The sequence below is a fragment of the Canis lupus genome, chromosome 5, assembly GCF_011100685.1.
Source record: "Canis lupus familiaris isolate Mischka breed German Shepherd chromosome 5, alternate assembly UU_Cfam_GSD_1.0, whole genome shotgun sequence".
NCBI classification, from domain to species: Eukaryota; Metazoa; Chordata; class Mammalia; order Carnivora; family Canidae; genus Canis; species Canis lupus.
The window spans coordinates 76,066,292-76,087,793 of NC_049226.1; the positions used below are offsets into that span (position 1 = coordinate 76,066,292).

The following is a 21,502-nucleotide window of genomic DNA, read 5'->3' on the forward strand; positions in this document are numbered from 1 at the left end:
CACAGGGCCCGGAGACGCCTTGGGTCTCGCCTCAAAGCCCTGCCGACCTGCCACGTCCCGCCGGCCCCCGCCTGCCCCGCCTGTCGTGTTGTTGGCAGGTTCTAGCGTCTAAAAATAACTCTGGAGGAGACTCAAGTCTGGGGCTCAAGGAGGGAGATGAGTCTGAGGAGGGCCGCCAACTCCACTTGCAGACACTCTGGGGGTGGGGGACGGGAGTACCCCATGGAGGCGCTCGCCCCGGCAGCTAGCAGAGAGGCCAGGTCTGCTGTGCTGCCTGGGAGGTGGGCAGAGGATGTGTCGGCAGAGCCGTGCCAGGCCTGGGGCTGGGCAGGAAAGTGCGGGTGCCTCCAGGGGCTGGGGTACTCTGCTGCTCCTAGTGCTTGCAGACACGCAGGACACACAGGCGTGCAGAGCTGGCTGGCAGTGCCTAGGGGACTAGGTACAGGCACGAGATGCCAGGTTCTGGGGGCATCGAGCCCTGTTGCCCCCAGAGATGTGTGTGGGGAGGGCCTGAGTCAACTCTGTTCCAGACGTCCCTTTTGACTAGAGAACAAAAAAGCCTTTCTGTCCCGGAGTGCTGAGCCGGGAGCCTTGTGGGGGAGGCGTGCCTTGAGCTGGGTTAGACCCTGCCAGCCCCTCCCACTGGGCTGCAGGCTCCTGCAGGGCCGGGGTGCTTGCCGGGAAAGGAGAGGCCAGGCCGGTGAGAAGGGCTTTCAGCAGCTTGCTGTCCTGGACGCCAGGCCTGGGAAGCCTACGAGAGAGGGGAATGTGCTGAGCCCTTCTTTGGGCCAGCGTCCCCTAACTAAGGCCTTATCCTTTTCGGGTTAGTGGTGGTCTTGGCTGCCATGTGCGTGTGGTGTTCTGGGGAGCGTGGGGGTCTTGGTTCTAGTCTTGGCCACTCCCTCACACCCACACTCAACTTTCCAGAATAGCCTAGGATCTGGCCCTGAGGTCTGGGAGAGTCTTTGGTGGCCCTGCCTTCAGGAGTGTCCCCAGGATATGCTTGGTTGATGAGGAGGGTAGGGTACCACCTTCTGGAAGCCCCAGGCCCCAACTGTTGGGACCTTCTGCAGGCCATGTCTAGGTCCAGCCTAAGGAGGGCACAACCTAGCACTGTCATCTCTGTCCTAAAGCCAGGAGGTGGCTGCTGGGTCCTGCAGTTGGGGAGGCCCCTTGCTGGGCAGCCTTTCTGAGGAGGGTGCAGTGTGGAGGTGTTGTCAGGCAGGGCCATCCCAGTCAGGGATGACCCTCTTTGTCAGTCCCCATGGACCCTCCTCTGCGACTCTCCAGCTCATCCAGGTATAGACTACTGCCATTTCCTGGCCAGAACCAGATGCCTGTAAGCAAACCCTGGGGGTTCTAGTGCACCCCAGACACTGTATCACATCGAAGAAAGGGCAAGAATACAAAGGGATGAGAATACCCTTGCCTCTCCGTGGACTCTATGCCCACTCTTGGAAACAGCCCCCCTTGTGTGCCTCGCCTACCTCCTGCGGGTATAGCCTCTCCCCTGGGGATCTGAGGGTGGGTCCTGGAAGTTGGTGTCCAGGCTGGTGGTGACAGGTTGGTGACAGTTGGCTGTCTGCCCCCAGGTAGTGGTACCCACCCGTGTGGGGCAGGGATATGTGTTTGAGGCCTCCCAGCCAGAGCAGGACGAGTACGACATCCCACGCCACCTGCTAGCCCCAGGGCCACAGGACATCTACGACGTGCCCCCTGTTCGGGGGCTGCTTCCCAGCCAGTATGGCCAAGAGGTAGGTATTGGATCTAAGAGCTGGGGGTTTTTGGCCTGGCCCTGCTCAGGGAGCCGGGCTTTCTCTGCCCTGGGCAGGGTGGTCCTCGGGTTGGTACTGTGGGGTTCTGCTCTTCCTGTCCCCTCAGGTGGCCCTGGCACCTGTATCACTGCACCTTTTCTGCCTCAGGTATATGACACGCCCCCCATGGCCGTCAAGGGTCCTAATGGCCGGGATCCATCACTGGACGTGTATGACGTGCCCCCCAGTGTGGAGAAAGGCCTGCCGTTGACTAACCACCACGCGGTGAGCATTTGGGATGCTGGGGCCTGATGTCTACACAGGCTTCAGGTTTGACTGAATGTGTGCTGTGGGGCGGGGACCCATGTCTCCAGGCCTGGTGGCAGCAAGAGACTGGACTGCAGGCACCAGCTGTGCCCCTTACTCTCTGTGACAGAAGTGGAAACCGAGTGGTCCTCTGAGCCTCAGCCTGTGGACCTTCTGTAGCAAGCTCTTGAGAGGATCACACAGGGTATTAGCCAGGAGGCCACCACAGAATTGATCATTCAAAGCAGGACACTTCTAAGAGTGAAAGGGGACCAGTCATTATGAGGGGGCACCAGGCTCAAACCAGGACTGTCCCGGGTGAACCAGGGTGTTGTCACCCTGAATAGAATACACAGATCAGCCAGGTTCCTGCCACAGAGTAGAGAATACGCAAGGGGTGATGACGGTGGCGGCGGCATGACAGCTGTCCTCTCACCAAGCGTTTGTAGTTGCACAGTGAATGAACTCGTGTCATCCTCACAACCAACCTGTGAGAGAGTTCTCCTGTCTTACAGCCGAGCAGATAGGCACAGAGAGGTCAAGTCACCTGCCTTAAGTCACACAGCTAGCAAGCAGTGGAGCCAGGATCTTGAACTCTGATCTAGCTCCAGAGTTGGGCTCTTTGCAGTAACCTGTGTGGATAAGAACTGTTGACGGATGCTGCACCTGCGCCATGCCTGTATGTGTGCCTGGGTCCTACCCCAAAGCCCTGGGTGAGCGGGTGGACAGGCAGCCTTAACCATTCCTCTGCCCCCCAGGTGTATGATGTCCCTCCATCAGTGAGCAAGGACGTGCCTGATGGCCCACTGTTGCGTGAAGAGACCTATGACGTACCCCCTGCCTTTGCCAAGGCCAAGCCCTTTGACCCGACCCGCCACCCGCTGGTCCTTGCTGCACCCCCTCCGGACTCCCTGCCGGCTGAGGATGTGTATGACGTGCCTCCCCCTGCTCCTGACCTCTATGATGTGCCCCCTGGCTTGCGACGGCCTGGTCCCGGCACCCTCTATGATGTGCCCCGTGAGCGTCTTCTTCCTCCTGAGGCGGCTGATGGTGGCGTGGCTGACGACAATGTGTACGCAGTGCCACCGCCAGCAGAACGAGAGGCCCCGACGGATGCCAAGCGCCTGTCAGCCTCCAGTACAGGGAGCACACGCAGCAGCCAGTCGGCCTCCTCCCTGGAGGCTGCGGTGCCGGGCCGTGAGCCCTTGGAGCTGGAGGTGGCAGTGGAGGCCCTGGCACGGCTGCAGCAGGGCGTGAGTGCCACCGTAGCCCACCTCCTGGACCTGGCAGGCAGCGTCAGCGGGTGCGGGAGCTGGCGTAGCACCTCTGAGCCTCCGGAGCCACTGCTGCAGGACCTGCGGGCTGCTGTGGCTGCTGTCCAGGGGGCTGTCCACGAGCTGCTGGAGTTTGCCCGCAGCGCCATAGGCAATGCTGCCCACACTTCTGACCGCACGCTGCATGCGAAGCTTAGCCGGCAACTGCAGAAGATGGAGGATGTGTACCAGACACTGGTGGCCCATGGTCAGGCCCTCGACAGTGGCCGGGGAGCCCCAGGGGCCACTCCCGAAGACCTGGACCGCCTGGTAGCCTGCTCACGGGCTGTGCCCGAGGATGCCAAGCAGCTGGCCTCCTTCTTGCATGGCAATGCCTCGCTGCTCTTCAGACGGACCAAGGCCCCTGGGCCAGGGCCTGAGGGAGGTGGTCCCCTGCACCCCAATCCCATTGACAAGGCCAGCAGCATCCAGTCCCGGCCTCTGCCCTCACCCCCTAAGTTCACCTCCCAGGACTCCCCGGACGGGCAGTATGAGAACAGTGAGGGGGGCTGGATGGAGGATTACGACTATGTCCACCTGCAGGTAAGTGACTACCTTGCCCTGTCTCCCCCAGGGAATACTCTAGGGCAGCCTTCTGGCCTTCTCAGCTCTCTAATTCTGCTATCCCTGTCATAGGAACCTTGATCGCCTCCACACTGAGGGTTCTTGTGGCCAAAAGAGAATTTGGGCCCCAGTAGGCCTCAGTGAGTCCCCGTGCCACTCTCTGACCTTCCAGTCCAGATGCACCCCCCCCCACCCGCTCAAACCCGTTCCTCGATCGACCTCAGGCCTTTGGACCAACATGGCCATGTTATCAGGGCCCTGCAGTGCCAGCCAAGGATGGCTCCTGAGCACCTGCAGGGGCTGCGCTTCTCCAGGGCAAAAGTGGCTGTGTTCTGTTTGGGGAGATAGATTTTTAAGTATAAGCAAAGACAAAGATAGTTCCAGGTGAGGGGAAATAAATAAAGCAAGGAGATGGAAAGGTGAGAGTAGAGATGAGACCTGGGTGCCAACTCAGTGCCCCAAGAAGAACCATTCCAGGTTGAGGATCAGCAGGTGCCGAGGATTAACAGGTGCCAAGTGGTCAGAAATGGGTGAACAGGCCCTGTAATGCCAAGGGGAAGGGTTGGAATGTGATTTCTGGTGTAGGAGCTGGGGCAGGGAGAATGGTCTGGCTACATGGAGTATGCCCAGCCCCTTCCTGGGCTGTCCTTTGGTGAAAGGGGCCCAGAGAAGAGCTGGAGAGGAGCTGCAGCCACCACTGCCTCCTCCCCCTCCCCCTCCCCCTCCCAAGCCGTCCCTACTGTGGGCCTGGTGCCCGCCAGCCAGAGCCTGGGCGTGGCCTGCAGTGCCGCCTGGTGGCCACCTCTGAGGCCCCAAGCTCCACCAGGCCTAGGGGGCTTCTAGCTCAGCAGGGTCCTTGTGCCTTGCCTCCAGGGGAAGGAAGAGTTTGAGAAGACCCAGAAGGAGCTGCTGGAGAAAGGCAACATCATGCGGCAGGGGAAGGGCCAGCTGGAGCTCCAGCAGGTAAGGGTGCCTGGTTCACCGGCGTGGCGTCCCTGGGCTCGGGCGGCTTGTCTGCAGGGGCCCTGCCACCCCTCCCTGCTCAGCCGCACGGCAATCTATGTGTTGGGTGGATTTATACGTGAGTTTTGGGGGAACACATATAGAAAGGCATGAAAAGACCCGGCGCAGTACGCAGGGGCTGGTTTGTAGCTCTGCTCAGGCCTCCAGGGCGGCCTCTCTCCTGTGTTTGAGATGATACTTTGTGAATATTTACGTCTGCTTTCATCTCAAGGTTTTTCCATAGCATTAATCATTCCTCATAAGCTGTTGTTAAAGGCCACATAACATCTCTTACTGTTGAATGTTCACATTGAACCCAGTTTCCCTTCTTATAATGGTACTGCTGTGTTTATCTGCAGATGTAGAATTTTCTTTATACTTTAGATCATTTGAGAATGAGAAAGGGATTTTTTTTTTCCTTTTAAGAAATAAGGTAGTTTTAGGGGCACCTGGGTGGCTCAGTTAAGCATCTGCCTTTGGTTCAGATCATGATCCCAGGTCCTGTGGTCAAGCCCCATGGCAGGTTCCCTGCTCACAGAAGACTCAGCTTCTCCCTCTACCACTTCCCACTGCTTGTGCTCTCTCTCTCTCTCTCTCTTTCTTGCTCAAGTAAATACATATATTTTTTTAAAAAAGATAGTTTTATTCTGATTATGAAGATGATAAAAAGTTAAATTACAGACTAGCACAAAATAAGCACAGAAATATGACCCATCACGTTTTCCTGCACCCCACCCTCCCCCTGGGCGTGGGGAAGGATGGCATAAGTGAGAACCCGTGGCTCACACCTGAACCCACAAAGCCACAGCTTGCCCAGCTGTGTAAGGTAAGAGTCATAGTTGTGTTCATCCCAGGGTCAGTGTGAGAATTGAGTGAGTATCTGTCCCGGAGCCTGTGCACAGCTGGTCACAGCCACTCAGTCGCCTGGTCAGAACCAGCTCTGGGGAAGAGAACATGAGATCAGAGGGATGACTCCTGAGGCAGGGGCTGCCAGGAGTGGAAATTCTCCCCACCCCCTGCATTTATATCTACTGGCTGACAGTATGACCTGTTGGTAAGGGCTAGAAGTTGGTTATAAAATACTGAACATTCAGTTGACTGTAGAACAACGTGGATTTCAACTGCATGGATCTACTTATATCTGGATTTTTTTCAATAAATGTATTGGAGATGAGGGCAGTTTGAAAAAACAGGGAGATGAACCACGTAGTGTGGAAATACTGAAACAATTCCGTGTTGTAAGGAAACAGTATATGATACTTGTAAAGTACAAAATAGGTGTTAATCAACTATTTGTGTTATTGATAAGGCTTCCAGGGAACAGGCTATTGATTAGTAGTTGGCCTTTTCAGAAGTTACACACAGGTTTTTGACTGCGAGGTGGGTGGGTCCCGTAACTCCCATGTTCTGGGGGCACATGTGCTATGTGTCTAGTCTAATTAAAAAGGAGATAGGAATATTCATGTTTAAAGGAAAGCATCTTGAAGAATAGTCACCATTTGTTTATGTGAATTTTGTTTTCTGAAGTTTTACAAATACTGTGACCTTTCTTCATTTTTTTTAAAGATTTTTAAGTCTTTTTTAAGATTTTAAGTTTTTTTTTAAAGATTTTAAGTCTGCACCCAGTATGGGGCTGAGACTCATAACCCTTAGATCAAGACACATGCTCTACCAACTAAGCTATATTTCTATAGCTCCTCCTATATTTCTTCTTCTGTTTAAGGTTTTTATTATGGGAAATTGAATACCTTTATAAAATTAAAGAAGGCAGTCCCCTGGGTACCACTCACCCACCCCCAACCCCTCTCAGCACAACTGCTAACCTGGTTATCTGGCACCCTTGCCCCACAAACCATTTTGGAGACATTACATCATTTCATCTGCAAATACTTTAGTGTTTCGTTCTAAAAGATAATTTACCAGGATTATATTTCATCAGATTATATTTCATGCAACGTCTGAGTGCATGGGATTCCAGGTGACAGCTATCCTTTTTTCTGCTTGGTGTATTTGATTTTTTTTTTTTTTTTTTAATTTAGAGAGCGTGCGCACAAGCACGGGTGGGGGAAGGAGCAGAGCGAGGAGAGAATCCTGGCAGACTCCCACTGAGCACAGAGCTAGACACAGGGCTGGATCCCACAAGATCATGACCTGGGGAACGCTTCACCAGCTGAGCCACTCAGGCGCCCCTGTTTATTTATAACATCTACGTTAAAAACAAAATGTGGTTTTCTTTTTGATTTGTTTTAAAGTATATATAGATTCATAGGGAGTTGCTGAGAGAGTACGAAACTGTCCCAGGTACCCTTCACCCCGTTTCCCACAGTGATAGCATCCTAAGTAAATAGACAGCAACACCCAGACCAAGAGACCAATGTCCCTAACCACTGCGACTGCTCATTTGGTCTCCATTTCCATCATTTTGTTATTTCAAAAATCTTACATAGATGGAATCATATCTTTTGGGATCAGCAGAAGCTACAGGGAGACTCAGGGAGGCTGGTGCTCTGCCTGTAGCATGGAGGTGGCTTGTGTCACACACTCCTGCCGGGAGCCAGCCCTTTATTTCCTTTGGGCTGTGTGGCTGCGGTTTTCACTCTGCTTTCCTTCCGCCCCAGCTGAAGCAGTTTGAGCGACTGGAGCAGGAAGTGTCACGGCCCATAGACCATGACCTGGCCAACTGGACCCCGGCCCAGCCCCTGGCCCCAGGGCGGACAGGCAGCCTGGGGCCCTCGGACCGGCAGCTGTTGCTCTTCTACCTGGAGCAGTGCGAGGCGAACCTGACCACCCTGACCAACGCGGTGGATGCCTTCTTTACTGCCGTGGCCACCAACCAGCCCCCCAAGATTTTCGTGGCACACAGCAAGTTCGTCATCCTCAGTGCCCACAAGCTGGTGTTCATTGGGGACACACTGTCACGGCAGGCCAAGGCGGCCGACGTGCGCAGCCAGGTGACCCACTACAGCAACCTGCTGTGTGACCTCCTGCGTGGCATTGTTGCCACCACCAAGGCCGCTGCCTTGCAGTACCCTTCGCCTGCCGCTGCTCAGGACATGGTGGACAGGGTCAAGGAGCTAGGGCACAGCACTCAGCAGTTCCGCCGGGTCCTGGGCCAGCTGGCTGCTGCCTGAGGGCAGATGACCAGAGGGATGGGGGTCAGGGGAGTAGGGCAGCGAGGGTCCCAGCTGCCCAGGGCACCTGCCCTGAGAGGGTTGCCGTGCTGCAGGCATGGGGACAGGCACCCCAGCTCTGCCTGGGCCTGGTGCCCCAGACTGTGCAGGGATTTGTACATATTTATGATGGGGCAGGATATGGGACGGTGTCTCCTCAGAGGAGCTCAAGCAGAGCTGGGCCCGCAGGAACCGAGGCTGAGGAGTGGGCTGGTGGTCTTCCCTGAGTACGCTGGGGGCTAGGCCTGGGCACAGAGGCCCCTTGACCCACATGGCCTCAGATGACCCCTTGAGCTGAGTCTGGCGCCACAGGAGTGCCATGTCCCCAGCCCCCTGCAGCGCAAGCGCCACTATACCAGGAGAAAAACTCTAAAACACTATTTTTCATTATTGATTTTCCAATCATTTGACTAATAGTCTACATTTAAATAAAAATTTAAAAATGAAAAGCCTCCGGTGTAAGAAGTGTGAGAGCCAGGAGGGTTCGTGGATGTGGGCAGGTGTGTCCTTGCTCTGGGAACCACAGGGTAGGAGCAGCAGATTGAGGGGGTGTGTGGTGAAGCTGTGGGTGGCTTCTCAGGACGCTGAAGAAAGATTGGGTCCCTTCAGGAGAAAACTAAAGCCTGAGAAACAGGGCCTGGCCAGGCATCTTCTGCAAGGTGGGGGCAGGTCTGCCAGTGGCCCCAAGACCTTGGGAGCCAAGGCTGCTGGAGAGAAGTTGAGCCAACATCAAACAGCAGGACCTGAGCGCAGCGGCCGAGGAGGGTGGCGAGGCCTGAGGGAAGCCAGTGCGGACCGCAGGGCCTCCGGGAGCCTGCTGGGCTCTGCGGCCGCGCCTTCCAAGGCCGACTGAAGGCACCACTGGGGACGCTCGTTCCTCCTAAACTCGCTTTCACCGGCTTCACTCGGAACTTTGCTCTTAGAAGCTCATTGTTTCAGCTTGTGAGACTTCTTCCAAAGTGTCTTATTTGAACTACATGTAGACTTGGCCTCCAGGTTGGGGTGTGGGGGCACAGAGGGCCCCTGCCCTGGATCAGTGAGTGTGTCCTCCCCAGACTCTCGGGGTATGTCTGGCACCCAGGTGCTGCTCCTGGCTCTGACTGTCCTGCATGGGACCTTGGCCTCACTCTCCCTACCTCTATGCAGAAAGGGTAGGATCTGTCAGCCCTCGGCTCCGAACTCCACAGAGGAGACCCCGGTGAAGGCAGCCATCCTCCCACCCCCCGCACCCCAGTGAAGACACAAAGAAGAGGCATGTGGTTGCTCTTGGGGGTTTTATTTGCGTTTTTCAGAAGTGGATGGGACAGGGTTCAGTTGGCCTCCAGAATTTCAAGAACCCAAGGAATAAACTTGGTGACAAGGGTGTACACCCCTGGTGAGGAGGGGTTGCACCAGCCACTGCCCCAGGACACGATGCCCACCAGGGTCCAGGCTCCATCCTTCTGGCAGACCAGAGGGCCACCAGAGTCACCCTGCAGGAAGAGAAGGGACTCGTTTCCAAGGCCGAAGCGGGGTGCCAGGACCCTGGTGTGCCCCGACCTGCCCCAGCCCAGGTTCTGTGCAGGGAAATGACCAGCGTAGTGTGGGCACGGGGAGCGGGCAGGAGCCCCCAGCTGTGGCCCCATGGCAGCCCCAGCTATCACCTGCTCCCGGAGGGCCTGGGGCAGCGGGCTAACCCTGACCGGGCCGGCGTCTGCACATCGGGCTGGACACATTGAGCTCAGGGGGACTGGCGGGAGGACGCCATCGCCCCCGGGAGCCCCGCACCAGCCGGGCCAGGGCAGCTGGCCTGGGCCAGGGGGAGCAGGTGCCGCAGAGAGGAGCTGCCCTCCCGACCCGAGCAGGGCCTGGGCAGGGCAGGGCAGGGCGACGGCGGGGAGGGCAGAGCCGGGCCTACCATGCAGGAGGAGACGCCGCTGGCACCGGCGCAAATCATCACGTCGGTGATCTTGCTGCCCCAGAACTTCTTGCACTCGGCGTTGGACAGGAGGGGCAGGGCCGCCTGCTGCAGCTTGTCGGGCGTCTTGTTGGCTGCGGGGACACAGCCGGCCGGGGGGATCAGGACCCCCCGCCCCGGGGTGGCAGGGACCAGCGGCCGCCTGGAGACCCCGCCTCCCCTGCCTGGTCCTAGTCCTTGGCCATTGCCGCGGCCCCGGGACCCGAGCTGCCGACCTCCCCTGAGTGTCGCCCGGCTCCCGCGGGGTAGCTGAGACCACCCCCCCCTCCCCCCGGCCCTGGGAGACGCTGGGGGGCGCTGTCTCCCAGGGAAGGGGGCTGACACCCTCGGCCGGGGACACCGCAGGGGCCCGCCGCTCTGGGGGGGCACAGGAGGGAGCCCCCTCCCCTGGCCGCTCCTGTCCTGTTAAAGGGCCAGCAGGGGAGCTGGGGCCTGGGCAGGAGCAGCGAGGACCACGTTGCAGGGGGAGTGCGGGCGGGGAGCAGCCGGGGACCGAGGGGGGCCCCCACCCCCTGCACCCGGACGCCTGAGCGGCTCAACACGGCCACTGTCCTCGGGTGTGGGGAGCAGTCGGGCCGGGGATGGGGCGACGGGCCCCGGTGCAAGGCGGCAGGGGCGAGGCTTGCTGGTCCTTGGCTGTTTCTCGGCCAGTTCGTCTTCCAGCAGAGTATTTACGCTCATCTCTACTCTAGTTCGGTAGCTTTTTCATTAAGACGGTTTTAAAGAAATAGATTTATGACTCGCAGTGGACGTGCTTGGGCTTCAGCACTTGGAGCCGAAGGAGCCTGCCTGCGGAAGCCCCCGGGACACTCACAGTTGTACCGGGTCCTGCCCCAGCCCGTGGTGGCGCAGAGGGAGCCCGCGGGGAAGCTGGCGTTGGCGCCGGGCAGGCACACGGGGGACGCGGTGGCCGAGAGCAGGGCGGGCGCGGCCAGCTTCAGCAGCGCGATGTCGTAGGGGCCCAGATCCTGGCCCCACAGGGGGTGCTCGAAAACCTGGGGACACGGGGCGGGGGCTCTTCATCTTCCAGGGGAGATGGAAGGGGGGCGGGCGCCCAGAAAGGAACGCAGATGGAGCTGCAGACAGAGCCCCTGGAAGCTGGCGTTTGGCACGGTGGTGGTATGTAGTTTTTACATTTTTGTGCTTTTCCTCAGTGAGCAAAACTTAACTTTATAATCGGAAACGACCTCCTTCAGTATTTGTAAAGGAGCTTTAGGACTCGGGAAAGAAGGTTCTGGACTGAGAAATCTGAGGGGGTGAGGCCTGAGCAGAGGGGCCCCCCACTACCCCCCACCCCCCCACCCCCGGGCAGCGCTGCCGTGAGCCTCAGTACCTCAGCGATGGGCAACACCTGCACGGCCTCCTCCGTAGAGCTGTGGTCGGACACCCCAGCCACCACCAGGTGGCTCTTCCTGGAGAGACAGGGTGCTCAGGCACTGGCCACCTCGGAGGGTGCCCGGGAAGAGTGCCTGCTGAGGTGACAGCCACTCGCCCCCACGGGGCCCGCCTCCGGGGGTAGACCAGGCTGGGGTCTGGGGGGGCGGGGGGCACAGGCCGGGGATTGCCTCCCAGGGCCGCGGCTCTGCCTGTAGCGGGACACAGGAGCTCCTTCCCCAGCTGCCACCTGCCTAGACCCTCCTGCCAGCTCGCAGTGCCTGGAGGGGCTGTTGGGGAAGGAGTGAGGTTGCTCCCGCCCCCGGGGGCGCCTACCCCCGGTGCTGCCTCACCTGACCCCGCAGTGGGCGGCCGTGACCACCCAGTGCTGGCTGATGAGGGAGCCCCCGCAGAAGTGGAAGCCGGAGCTAGTCTGGGAGAGAGGAGGCGCAGTCAGCCCTGCCTCCTGCCACACGCCTCCCACTCGAAGCCCCCCACGCCCGGCTTCCCCCTCACCTGCAGGGACACCTGCCAGGGCCAGGAGTTGGGGACAGCATCCTCTCCATTGATGATCCGGGACAAGCCACTCAGCTGGGGGTGGATGGCAGGGACCCCACAGCCTGGGGACCAGGGACAGAGCAGCTGGTCAGTGGATGATGCCGCAAGGGGGCCGGGGGGGAAGGCCCGGCACTTCAGGCTTCTGTGGCCACCTACCCCCAGAGCTTTGGCCGCTGCAGGGCCCTCAGCCCCTCCCCACCCAGCCGGCCGCTGCCTTTGGTGCTCTTGTGGAGGAGGGTCCTTGAGGCCGGGGGCATCTGGAGTTGGGGCCTAGAGCCAGACAGCTGGGTCTGGAGACCCAGGTAGCCAGCTCCCCGCCCCACCATGAGCCCCGAGAGGAGCATCCCTCCAGCTCCAAACCCAAGGGTCTGGGGCCTGGGGTTGGGATGTCCTGCTTGAGTCCCCAGGGCTGTCCCTGCAGCAGGAGCAGGTCTGTGGGGCCAGAGTGCTACTCCACCCAGAGGACAGAAGGGCAGGGACACATTCCCCACGCAGGATTCCTACGGCTCAGGGACAGATGCAGATGATGGAGGAACCTGAACGACCCCCGGCTTCTAGGTGGATGGAGGAGGCCAGGATGAGGCAGGTCCAGCAGGTCCAGTTGAGTTTGAGGGGCCCGAGGGACCTCTAGGCAGAGGAGGAGCAGGGAGCGGAGGAGAGGCCCCAAGGGGGCCTGAGAAGGGACGCTGTGGGGCCAGCCGGGGTGGGTGATTGGGAGTGTGAGGACTTGGCCCTTCTGGGCTGTGGGGGCCAGGGGTGGAGAGGCTTGATCTGGGTCCGCCAGGCCTGCCTGAACCTTGCGCTTACCTGAGCTGCTGCCAAAGAGAAGAAAGCCAAGGACAACCCAGAGAAAGGCCATGGTGTGTGGCTTGGGAGATGCGATAGGGTCTGCCCAAAGGACCCCCGTTATATCCCCCAGCCCACCAATTACGGCCTGCCCCGCCATCCTGTCCTTATCATGTGGCCTTGGGCTGAGAAGCACCTGGCACCTGTGCAGGCCTGGGAAAGAGGCAGCCCAGGGGCTGCTCCTGGGAAGGTTCTTTAGAACCACAGGTGCGTGCAGCCAGCAGCTGGCTCGTGCCCCAGATGCCCGCTCCCTGCCCACTCCCTGGGGCACGGATGGGTGGGGGGGACCAAGGTCCCACTTCATCTCTTAGGAGCAAGACTACAGAGGGCCCCCCGCCAAGGACCCCCTGCCATTTGTCCCAGTGAAGACGCAAGTTCAAGAGCAGAATGCGGTCTCAGCGGCCCCAACACAGGAGACATCATCAATGTGTCTTTTATTGCTTTATGGAGACTCTGTGGAAGCAGGGTCTGCAGAGAGGTCAGGGTGGGGGTGGGGGACTCAGTTGGCTTGTAGGATCTGCTGTACCCAGGGTATGAGCTTGGTGACACGGGCGTACACGCCAGGAGTGGAGGTGGAGCAGGTACCGCTGCCCCAGGACACGATGCCCACCAGAGTCCAGGCTCCATCCTTCTGGCAGACCAGGGGGCCACCAGAGTCACCCTGCAGGGAGAGGGGAGGAGGCTTAGATCCAGCAGCCCAGGTGGCCTGGCCCTAGGGGCCCCTGGACCTTATTCCAGAGCCCAGTCCAGAGCCTGACAGCCAGTAGACACCCAGCACACCAGTATTGGAGGGGGATGAAAGAATGACCGAGCAGCAACTTCTGTGGTTTATGCCCTTGTGCGTCTGGGCCATCGCCTGGGCCCTATAATAGAGGCCTGATAAAGCTGGTTTGATTGACAGGAAGGAAGCCTGGCTGGTGCCAGCCTGGCCGTGGAGCCGTGGTGAGGGAGAAGGGCTGTCTGACCCCATCTGCGGACACCTGGGCACCACACTCCACTACCCAGGCTGCGTACTGCTCTGCTCCAGGGGTGCCATTTGCTCAGTCCCTGATTTCAATGGAATTTTGCAGTGTGGTGGGTTTCAAGACCAGAGCCCCCTGCTCGGGCACCCGTCCGTTGAGGTCGTTGGTGATCGGCCGGGAGAGCTAACCGTGTTTACAACTGGTCAAGCATGAATTCCAAGGAGAGAGTGTCCGGCCCTCCAAAGAGGCCTGTGTGTTACTCCATCTCCTCTCTCCAGCCAAGACCCCTGGCCTGGGCTTTCGCTTGAACCCACCCCAGGCTGGGAGGGAAGAGGGAAGGGGGTGCCAGGTGAGTCTGGGAGGCCATACCATGCAGGAGGAGACGCCACTGGCACCCGCACAGACCATAAGATCGGTGATCTTGCTGCCCCAGAACTTCTTGCACTCGGCGTTGGACAGGAGGGGCAGGGCCGCCTGCTGTAGCTTGTCGGGGGTGTTGGCATCTGGAAGGGCAGGGTGGGTGGTCAGCAGGCAGAGCCCCGCTCTCCATCCCCCCACCCCCAGCTGGAGGTCACTCACTGGTGTGTTTGGTCAGGCCCCAGCCCGTGGTGACACACAGGGTCCCAGCAGGGAAGTCGTCGGTCGCCTGGGGCAGGCACACTGCGGACACGGTCTTGGAGAAGCGGGCGGGTGTGGCCAGCTTCAGCAGGGTGATGTCGTTGTTGATGGTGAACATGTTGAACTTGGGGTTCTTGAAAACCTGTGGGGAAAAAAAAAAAAAAAAAAAAGAAAACCTGTGGGGTGGGGTGGACAGCTGCGGCGATGGGGGGCTGGGAGGAGGCGGGGGGGGGGCGTGGACCAGGCGCCAGGCTACCCCAGATCACCTCCTGCGGCCCCAAGAGCCAGAGGTCAGGGCTGGGACCAAGATGTGGACTTTGGACACGCTGCCTTCTGCTCCGCCCCGTCCCAATGGGGTGCCGGGGCAGTCGGGAGCAGCTGGGGGTGTTCAGGCCTCAGCCCGGGCTGTGCACTCCCGAGGGCCTGCTGTGCTGGGGTCACCCCAGGGCCACCATACCTTGGCAATCTTCAGCACCTGGATGCTCTCAGCATCTGAGCCCTGGTCGAACTCCCCGGCTACAACCTGGTGGGTGGTTCTGGAGAGGGCCAGAGAAGGGAGGGGGTTCCTGCTGTGAGGCGGTGGGGCCTGCTGGGGTGCAGGGTACATGTCTGTCCCTTTGTGCACGTGCTCAGAGATGGGAGCTCAAAATATCAATCATCGCCCCCGAAACAACTGCACCTACAGCCCACCAGGTGTTTCCCTCCTGGTGACTTTGGGAGACCAGCAGGGTTTTCTACACATTCCGAAAGAAGGAAAGTGAGGAACAAGGATGTCCTAGGTCCAGCCCTCAGTTCTGAGTCTCCCCGCTACCAAGGGATTTCCTGGGGACCCTGGGCCTCACCTGACCCCGCAGTGGGCAGCAGTGACCACCCAGTCCTCGCTGATGAGGGACCCCCCGCAGAAGTGGAAGCCGGTGCTGTCCTGGAGGAAGATGGGGAGGGTCAGGCCTACCTGGACACCAGCAGCCCCCAGCCTTACTTGTACCCCACTGTGTCCCCCACTCACATACAGAAAACCCCCTCACCTGCAGGGACACCTGCCAGGGCCAGGAGCCCGGGACAGCGTCTTCCCCATTGACGATCCTGGACAGGCCACTTAACACCGGCTGGATGGCGGGGACCCCGCAGCCTGGAGGGGGTGTGAGGTAAGGGGTGGAGGGTGGGGGCCGCGGGCTCCCTGCCCAGGTCCTACTCTCCCAGGAACCCCAGGGAAATTCAGTCTGACTTGTGCTTCAGCCCAGACAAGCCCAACAGGTGGGCTGAGAGGTGGTGGCAGGGCCCCAGCATGGGCTGGAGGCAGGGCTCTGGGGGTCTGAAACCCAGCCCCGTGCCGCCTGGCTGAGCATTCTCATCATTCCCCCCTCTGCGCAGAGGGGATCATACAGCTGCTGCCTAACCTCACAAAGTTGGGATAAGGATGCAAGAAGACGGGGCATCTGGGTGGCTCAGTCTGTTGAGCATCCGACTCTTGATTTCAGGCTCAGGTCATGATCTCAGGGTTGTGAGATCGGCACTCCACCCCTGCACTGAGCTCTGGGCTCAACAGGTAGTCTGCTTCTCTCCTCTCCTCCTGCCCCTCTCCTACTCATTTTTTCTCTCTCTCTCTCAAATAAATAAATCCTTTTTTTTTTTCAAATAAATAAATCCTTAAAAAAAAAAAAAAAGGATGCAAGAAGACTAAGCAGGAAAAGCAGGAACTTGCTCTGTCCCTGGCACATAGTAAGTGCTCAGTGAACACAAGTTTAAAAGTGCCAGGTTCAAGGGCTCCAAAGCGCTGGTGATGGCCAAGCTACACCTGCCCACCTGCTTACCCTCTGCACCCATTTGGGAGCCCCTAGCTGTTCTGAGACTCTTCGCCCCCACTGGATTTGTCTTCCCTGTCCCTTGCACAGGGTATGAGGCCTCTTGGGTCAGTCGCAGGAAGGCCCACCTCCTCCTGGGGGCTTCCTGCTGGCTAGTCCAGTCCAATCCTCCCAGCTGTTGAGGCTCAGGTGGAGAGAGAGACCCACTCAGGCTCACACCACGGTGTGCAGCTGCACGGGGAGCAGGGACCCTGTTGCCTTTCTGGCCTCAGGGGCTGACGGGGAGCAGAGACATCCTTCCTGGCCTCTGCTTGCCCCAAACTCACCGAAGGCTGTGCCCAGGAGGGCGAAGCAGGAGAGGAGCCAGAGGAAAGCCATGGTACGTGGTCAGGGAGGTGTGGGGCGCCTGCCTGGGGAGCTCCCCATTATATCCAACAAGCTGTTATCAGCAAACCTTGAGGTGACAATCCCTTTCCTGGGCATGTGCCCGAGTAGGTAGGATGTGCCAGAGCAGGGCTGGCATCAGGCCTGGGACAGCAACAGCTGTGGCCCATGGTTGAGCTTAGGTCTGGGTCAAGGGCAAAGGTAGGGCCAAACAAAGTGGCCCTTGACCCACAGCCACAGGGAAGGGCTCAGAAAACTTGGGCTTCGTCTTCCAGGAAGGAACTCTCGACGGCAGCCAGGCCTGGGCAGGGTTTGAGGCCCAGCCGATTCTCCCATGGGCTGGAGGACCTTGGGCAGGAAGTTTAGTTGGCCTGTTAGTTATTCAAAACCCCTGGGCAGTGGGGTCAAGGAGGCAGGAGGTGTGAAGACCCAGGTGCGGGTGGCCAGGGGGCTGAGGATGCCCCTCCTGGTCCTGGGGATGGCCAAGAAGCTTCCATGAAGGTTCCCTGAAATATCTGGGGCCATCACCTGGGCTAATGTGCAGCATGGCTCATAGGGGCAAGCTTCCTGCTGCCTGTTCACAGGAGGCTGGGTTTCACGGGTGCCATGGACCCCTGGAATCGAGCATGTGGCAACCTGGAGCCATGGCCCCACTGAGAGCCCAGGGGAGGCTGGATCAGACAGGAAATGGGGAGTAGGGGGTGGGGGTGGGCAGGGAGCCTGCTTCTGGCTTGGGCGACAGGGCAAGCAGTGGGGCCCTTTCTCAACACTTGGGAAACTGGGGAAGGAGAAATTTGAGGGTGAGCCTGCCAGGTACAGTGTGAGCCCCACAAAACACACAAGGAAAATGATTATCTCACAGCTGCTTTTAGTTTCCATCGCACTGATGACAGTGGCATGCTCTGCGGTACAGGTCTCAGCACAAAACGGCTGTGTGGACTTGGGCAGGTTACGGGGCCTCTTTGGTTTTGTTTCTAAGTATGTGAAATGAGGATGCTTGTGGTATGGATCCCACATTACGCGGCGCATGACCCATCTGAGCTAGGACCAGGCCTCACACGATCCATGCTGGTTGATCCTCTGTACTCCTTCCTGAATTTCCTACTGATGCCTTTCTCACATTCTAGAAGACAGTCTGATGACGGTGAGGGATGGCCACACTCTCAGATAGAAAAGCGGGGCACAGAACAGGGGGCAGAGGCGGCCCTCAGCGAGACCAGGCTACCTATGCAAGCCCCTTTATCCTTTTGAGCCCAGCTTACTAGGCCCATAGTGCAGTGGAGCAAAGGAAAAGCAACCCAAATTTCTCCTTCTTTTAGGAAGCTTACACGGGGAAAGGAGAGGGAGTAAATTAAGAAAAAAAAAAAAAAAGTAAAAGTAAATTAAAAAAAAGAATTTTTTTTTTAAAAGAGCAAATAAAAAAAAAAAAGTAAAATGTCCATTCCTACCAGCTAAGGAGTTATCCTCAGCGTTGCTAAGTCAGGGGGGCCGGCGGGGTGCGCCAAGCGCAGCTCGGAGGCCGTCGAGGCGCAGGCACGAGCCCGAGCAGGGCGGGCCCGGGCCTGGGGGCGCCCGCCGGGTCGGCACCGACGAGCCTCCAGGGCCCCGGGACACGCGGCGGGGCGGCCTGACGCGGTCCTCCCACCCGTGCGGCCGCGGAGGGAACCCGGCGGTCAGGGGCCCGGGCCGCACGGCACGCGGGGCCCACGGGGCGGGGGCGGGGCCGGTGGCGGAGGTCGCGCGGGGGACCCGCCCGCACCCCCCCGTCCCGTCCCCCCCCGCGCCCCCGCGCCCCCCGCGCCCCCCGCGCCCGGGCCGCGGTCTGGGAGGTCTGGAGACGCGCGCAGCTGAGGTGGGGGCGGGGAGGGCCGCTCGTGCACCCACTGCGGTTAGGATGAGCGCGCACCTCCGGACCCCGTGGTTCCTCCAGCCAAGCCGACGGCCGCGGGTATGTCCCGGCTTCCGCTTCTCGCTGGCGTTTCCGACGCGCCCTGGCCGGGGCCCCGCCGGGCTCCCCAGCGCCCCAGCCCCGGGCTCCCCAGCGCCCCAGCCCCGGGCTCCCCGAGCGCCCCAGCCCCGGGCTCCCCAGCGCCCCAGCCCCGGGCTCCCCAGCGCGCCCCAGCCCCAGGCTCCCCGAGCGCCCCAGCCCCGGGCTCCCCGAGCGCCCCAGCCCCGGGCTCCCCAGCGCGCCCCAGCCCCGGGCTCCCCAGCGCCCCAGCCCCGGGCTCCCCAGCGCGCCCCAGCCCCGGGCTCCCCAGCGCCCCAGCCCCGGGCTCCCCAGCGCGCCCCAGCCCCGGGCTCCACGAGCGCCCCAGCCCCGGGCTCCCCGAGCGCCCCAGCCCCGGGCTCCCCAGCGCGCCCCAGCCCCGGGCTCCCCAGCGCGCCCCAGCCCCGGGCTCCCCCAGCGCCCCAGCCCCGGGCTCCACGAGCGCCCCAGCCCCGGGCTCCCCAGCGCCCCAGCCCCGGGCTCCCCGAGCGCCCCAGCCCCGGGCTCCCCAGCGCGCCCCAGCCCCGGGCTCCCCCAGCGCCCCAGCCCCGGGCTCCACGAGCGCCCCAGCCCCGGGCTCCCCAGCGCCCCAGCCCCGGGCTCCCCGAGCGCCCCAGCCCCGGGCTCCCCAGCGCGCCCCAGCCCCGGGCTCCCCAGCGCCCCAGCCCCGGGCTCCCCAGCGCCCCAGCCCCGGGCGCCTGCTTGCACGTCGGCAGCGCGAACCGTGTTCAGCGGGCAGTGCGGACGCTCTTCCTGGAAAAGCTGTGGCTTAGTGCGATTTGCTCGGGGCGACCCGGTCCACGTGCGCGCTGGGAACCCCAGCATGGGCATGGGGACAGCCCGGGCCTGCAGCGAGCGCGAGGGAGCGCCCGGCTCTGGCTCTGGGCGGGCGTCGCCGTGGGGGACCGGGCCCTGCAGCGCCCTGCGAGGGCTTCCTTCGCGCTGGGGACTCAGCCTGCGGCGTTGCTCAGCGCTGGACCTCGATGTTAGTTTCCGTAGGTAGAGGGGCCCCTCTTCTCCAAGACCTGTCTTTCAGGAGGTCAAATCCCAACTCTCTTTTTTATTAAAAATAAGATATATTGAAGTATAATTTACGTATGAGACACGCAGATCTTAAGTGAACAGAGGGATGAGTTTACATATGTACATACACACGCACACCAGAGTGTAGCAACACCACAACCAAGAAACAAGATGCCGTCACCCCAGAAATTTCCCGATGTCCCTTTCCAGTTCCCCCTTCTCTGGAGTAACCAGCAACCACTGTTCCTATTACTTTCACCATAAGTTTTGCCTGTTCTAGAAATTTCTATAAATGGAACCATACTGTACGTTGTCTTTGTATCTGGGTTCTTTCACTCAGCCCAATGGTTTTGTGATTCACTTGTGTTCTCGGCTGTATTAGGAGCGGTGCTGCACATCATAAGCACCCCAAAATTTACATACTGTTCCCTCACTGGGCCATTTGGGCTGCTGCTCGCTCCTTCCCCAGCCCACTCCTCTTTTTGCTCCTTTTTTTTTTTTAAGATTTTATTTATTATTCATGAGAGACACAGAGAGAGGCAGACAGAGGCAGAGGGAGAAGCAGGCTGAGCCAAAGGCAGACACTCAACTGCTGAGCTGCCCAGGCGTCCCCTCCTTTTGCTCCTTGTAGTAAGGTGACTCTCAGCTCTACACATGGGCATGCAAGAAATGTCAGTTTTAAGATTTTTCTATTAGAAAAAAAAAAAAGGTTTTTCTATTAGAGGGACTCTGCAGATTTAGGAGGACAATTTTTTTTTTTAAGATTTTGTTTATTCATAAGAGACACAGAGACAGAGGCAGAGACACAGGCAGAGGGAGGAGCAGGCTCCCTGCAGGGAGCCCGATGCAGGACTCGACCCTGGGACCACACCGGGACTCGACCCTGGGACCACACCGTGAGCCAAAGCTGAGGCACCCAGTTTCTTAAGAGGCTCCCAGCGTCATCAGGAACCCGGGGGGTCCAGGCGCAAGCCCCTCAGCAAGCTGAGCCCACACGATGCTGGGGCCCAGGCCCCTGGGCCCATGACCTGAACCGAAGGCAGATGCCTAACCCGTGAGCCGCCCCGCTGCCCTGAACATATGTGATCATCTCTCAGACAAGATGTTTTTACGTTTTAATATCTTTGAAAGTGGGAACTGTCTCACAATTGGCGGCCGCTTTCTGCTGCCGGCGAGGCGGCGGCCGGCCTGTGCAACGGCGGCTGGACTCCTAGTGGCGTCGCCGGCCAGGACCAGCCTCTGGGCCTTCAGGCCGCCGAGCACCTGAGGCCCGCCGAGGCAGGGGAGCCGGATCCATGTCTGGCCTTCCCAGGGGCCCCTGCGCGTGTGGCCAAGCGAGAGGCCACACGGTGCCGGTGACGCTGGCACCTCGAAAGCCACACGGGGCAGCCCGAGCCACGTCTGAGTCCTGCGTCGCCGCCGCCCGTGGCTTCGAGCGCCCCTCCGGGCCCGTGGCCCGTGTGTCAGGCCGGAGCCGCGATGGGCTCGGGCTGCCGGCGGGCGCCTCCGGGGGCCAAGCCAGAGCAGTCCCGGGCTTCTGTCCCCCCCGCCAGGGCCCTGCTCCCGGCCCCCTCACCCCGGGGAGCCCCGGGTGTGGCCGAGAATGAGGACTGGCTGCGGGCGGGCAGGCGCGGCTGGCGCTGTCGCCGACAGACCCCTCGCTCGCCCCAGGGCCTGGCTCTCTGTCAAAGTCCGAGCCCCCCCGCGCCCCCCGCAGAGACGCACACCCCGCCTTCACCTCCGGGACTGGGGGAGCCCTCCCTCCCCTTCCAGAAGCATCTGAGGCCGGATTCCCCCTACACGCCAGTGGGCCGGGGCTGAGTTTCCGAGCAGACCGGAGAGCCAGGGCCTCGGGCGCCGTTGTCTGTTCTGGAAAGTCCTT

At 60.2% G+C, this 21,502-nt stretch overlaps 2 protein-coding genes across 8 annotated transcripts in view; one reads left to right on the forward strand and one right to left on the reverse strand.

The window, feature by feature from the left end:
* Window positions 1-8,558, forward strand: part of BCAR1 (BCAR1 scaffold protein, Cas family member) — a 36,430-nt gene extending 27,872 nt beyond the window's left edge. For all 7 annotated transcript variants that reach the window (XM_038538304.1, XM_038538306.1, XM_038538305.1 and 4 more), the window contains exons 3-7: window positions 1,593-1,754; window positions 1,923-2,039; window positions 2,819-3,916; window positions 4,811-4,900; window positions 7,558-8,558. In XM_038538304.1, the coding sequence (XP_038394232.1) occupies window positions 1,593-1,754; window positions 1,923-2,039; window positions 2,819-3,916; window positions 4,811-4,900; window positions 7,558-8,070 (1,980 nt within the window). In that variant the 3' untranslated portion in view covers window positions 8,071-8,558. The remainder of the gene's footprint in view (window positions 1-1,592; window positions 1,755-1,922; window positions 2,040-2,818; window positions 3,917-4,810; window positions 4,901-7,557) is intronic.
* Window positions 8,559-13,232: 4,674 nt separating this feature from the next.
* On the reverse strand, window positions 13,233-16,650 carry LOC479649 (chymostrypsinogen B1-like). Its single transcript, NM_001197055.1, is given in 7 exon segments — window positions 13,233-13,505; window positions 14,176-14,309; window positions 14,386-14,566; window positions 14,882-14,960; window positions 15,267-15,346; window positions 15,450-15,553; window positions 16,553-16,650. Coding segments are annotated over 7 exon segments (792 nt in total). The 5' UTR covers window positions 16,605-16,650; the 3' UTR covers window positions 13,233-13,343.
* Between the last annotated feature and the right edge of the window lie 4,852 nt (window positions 16,651-21,502).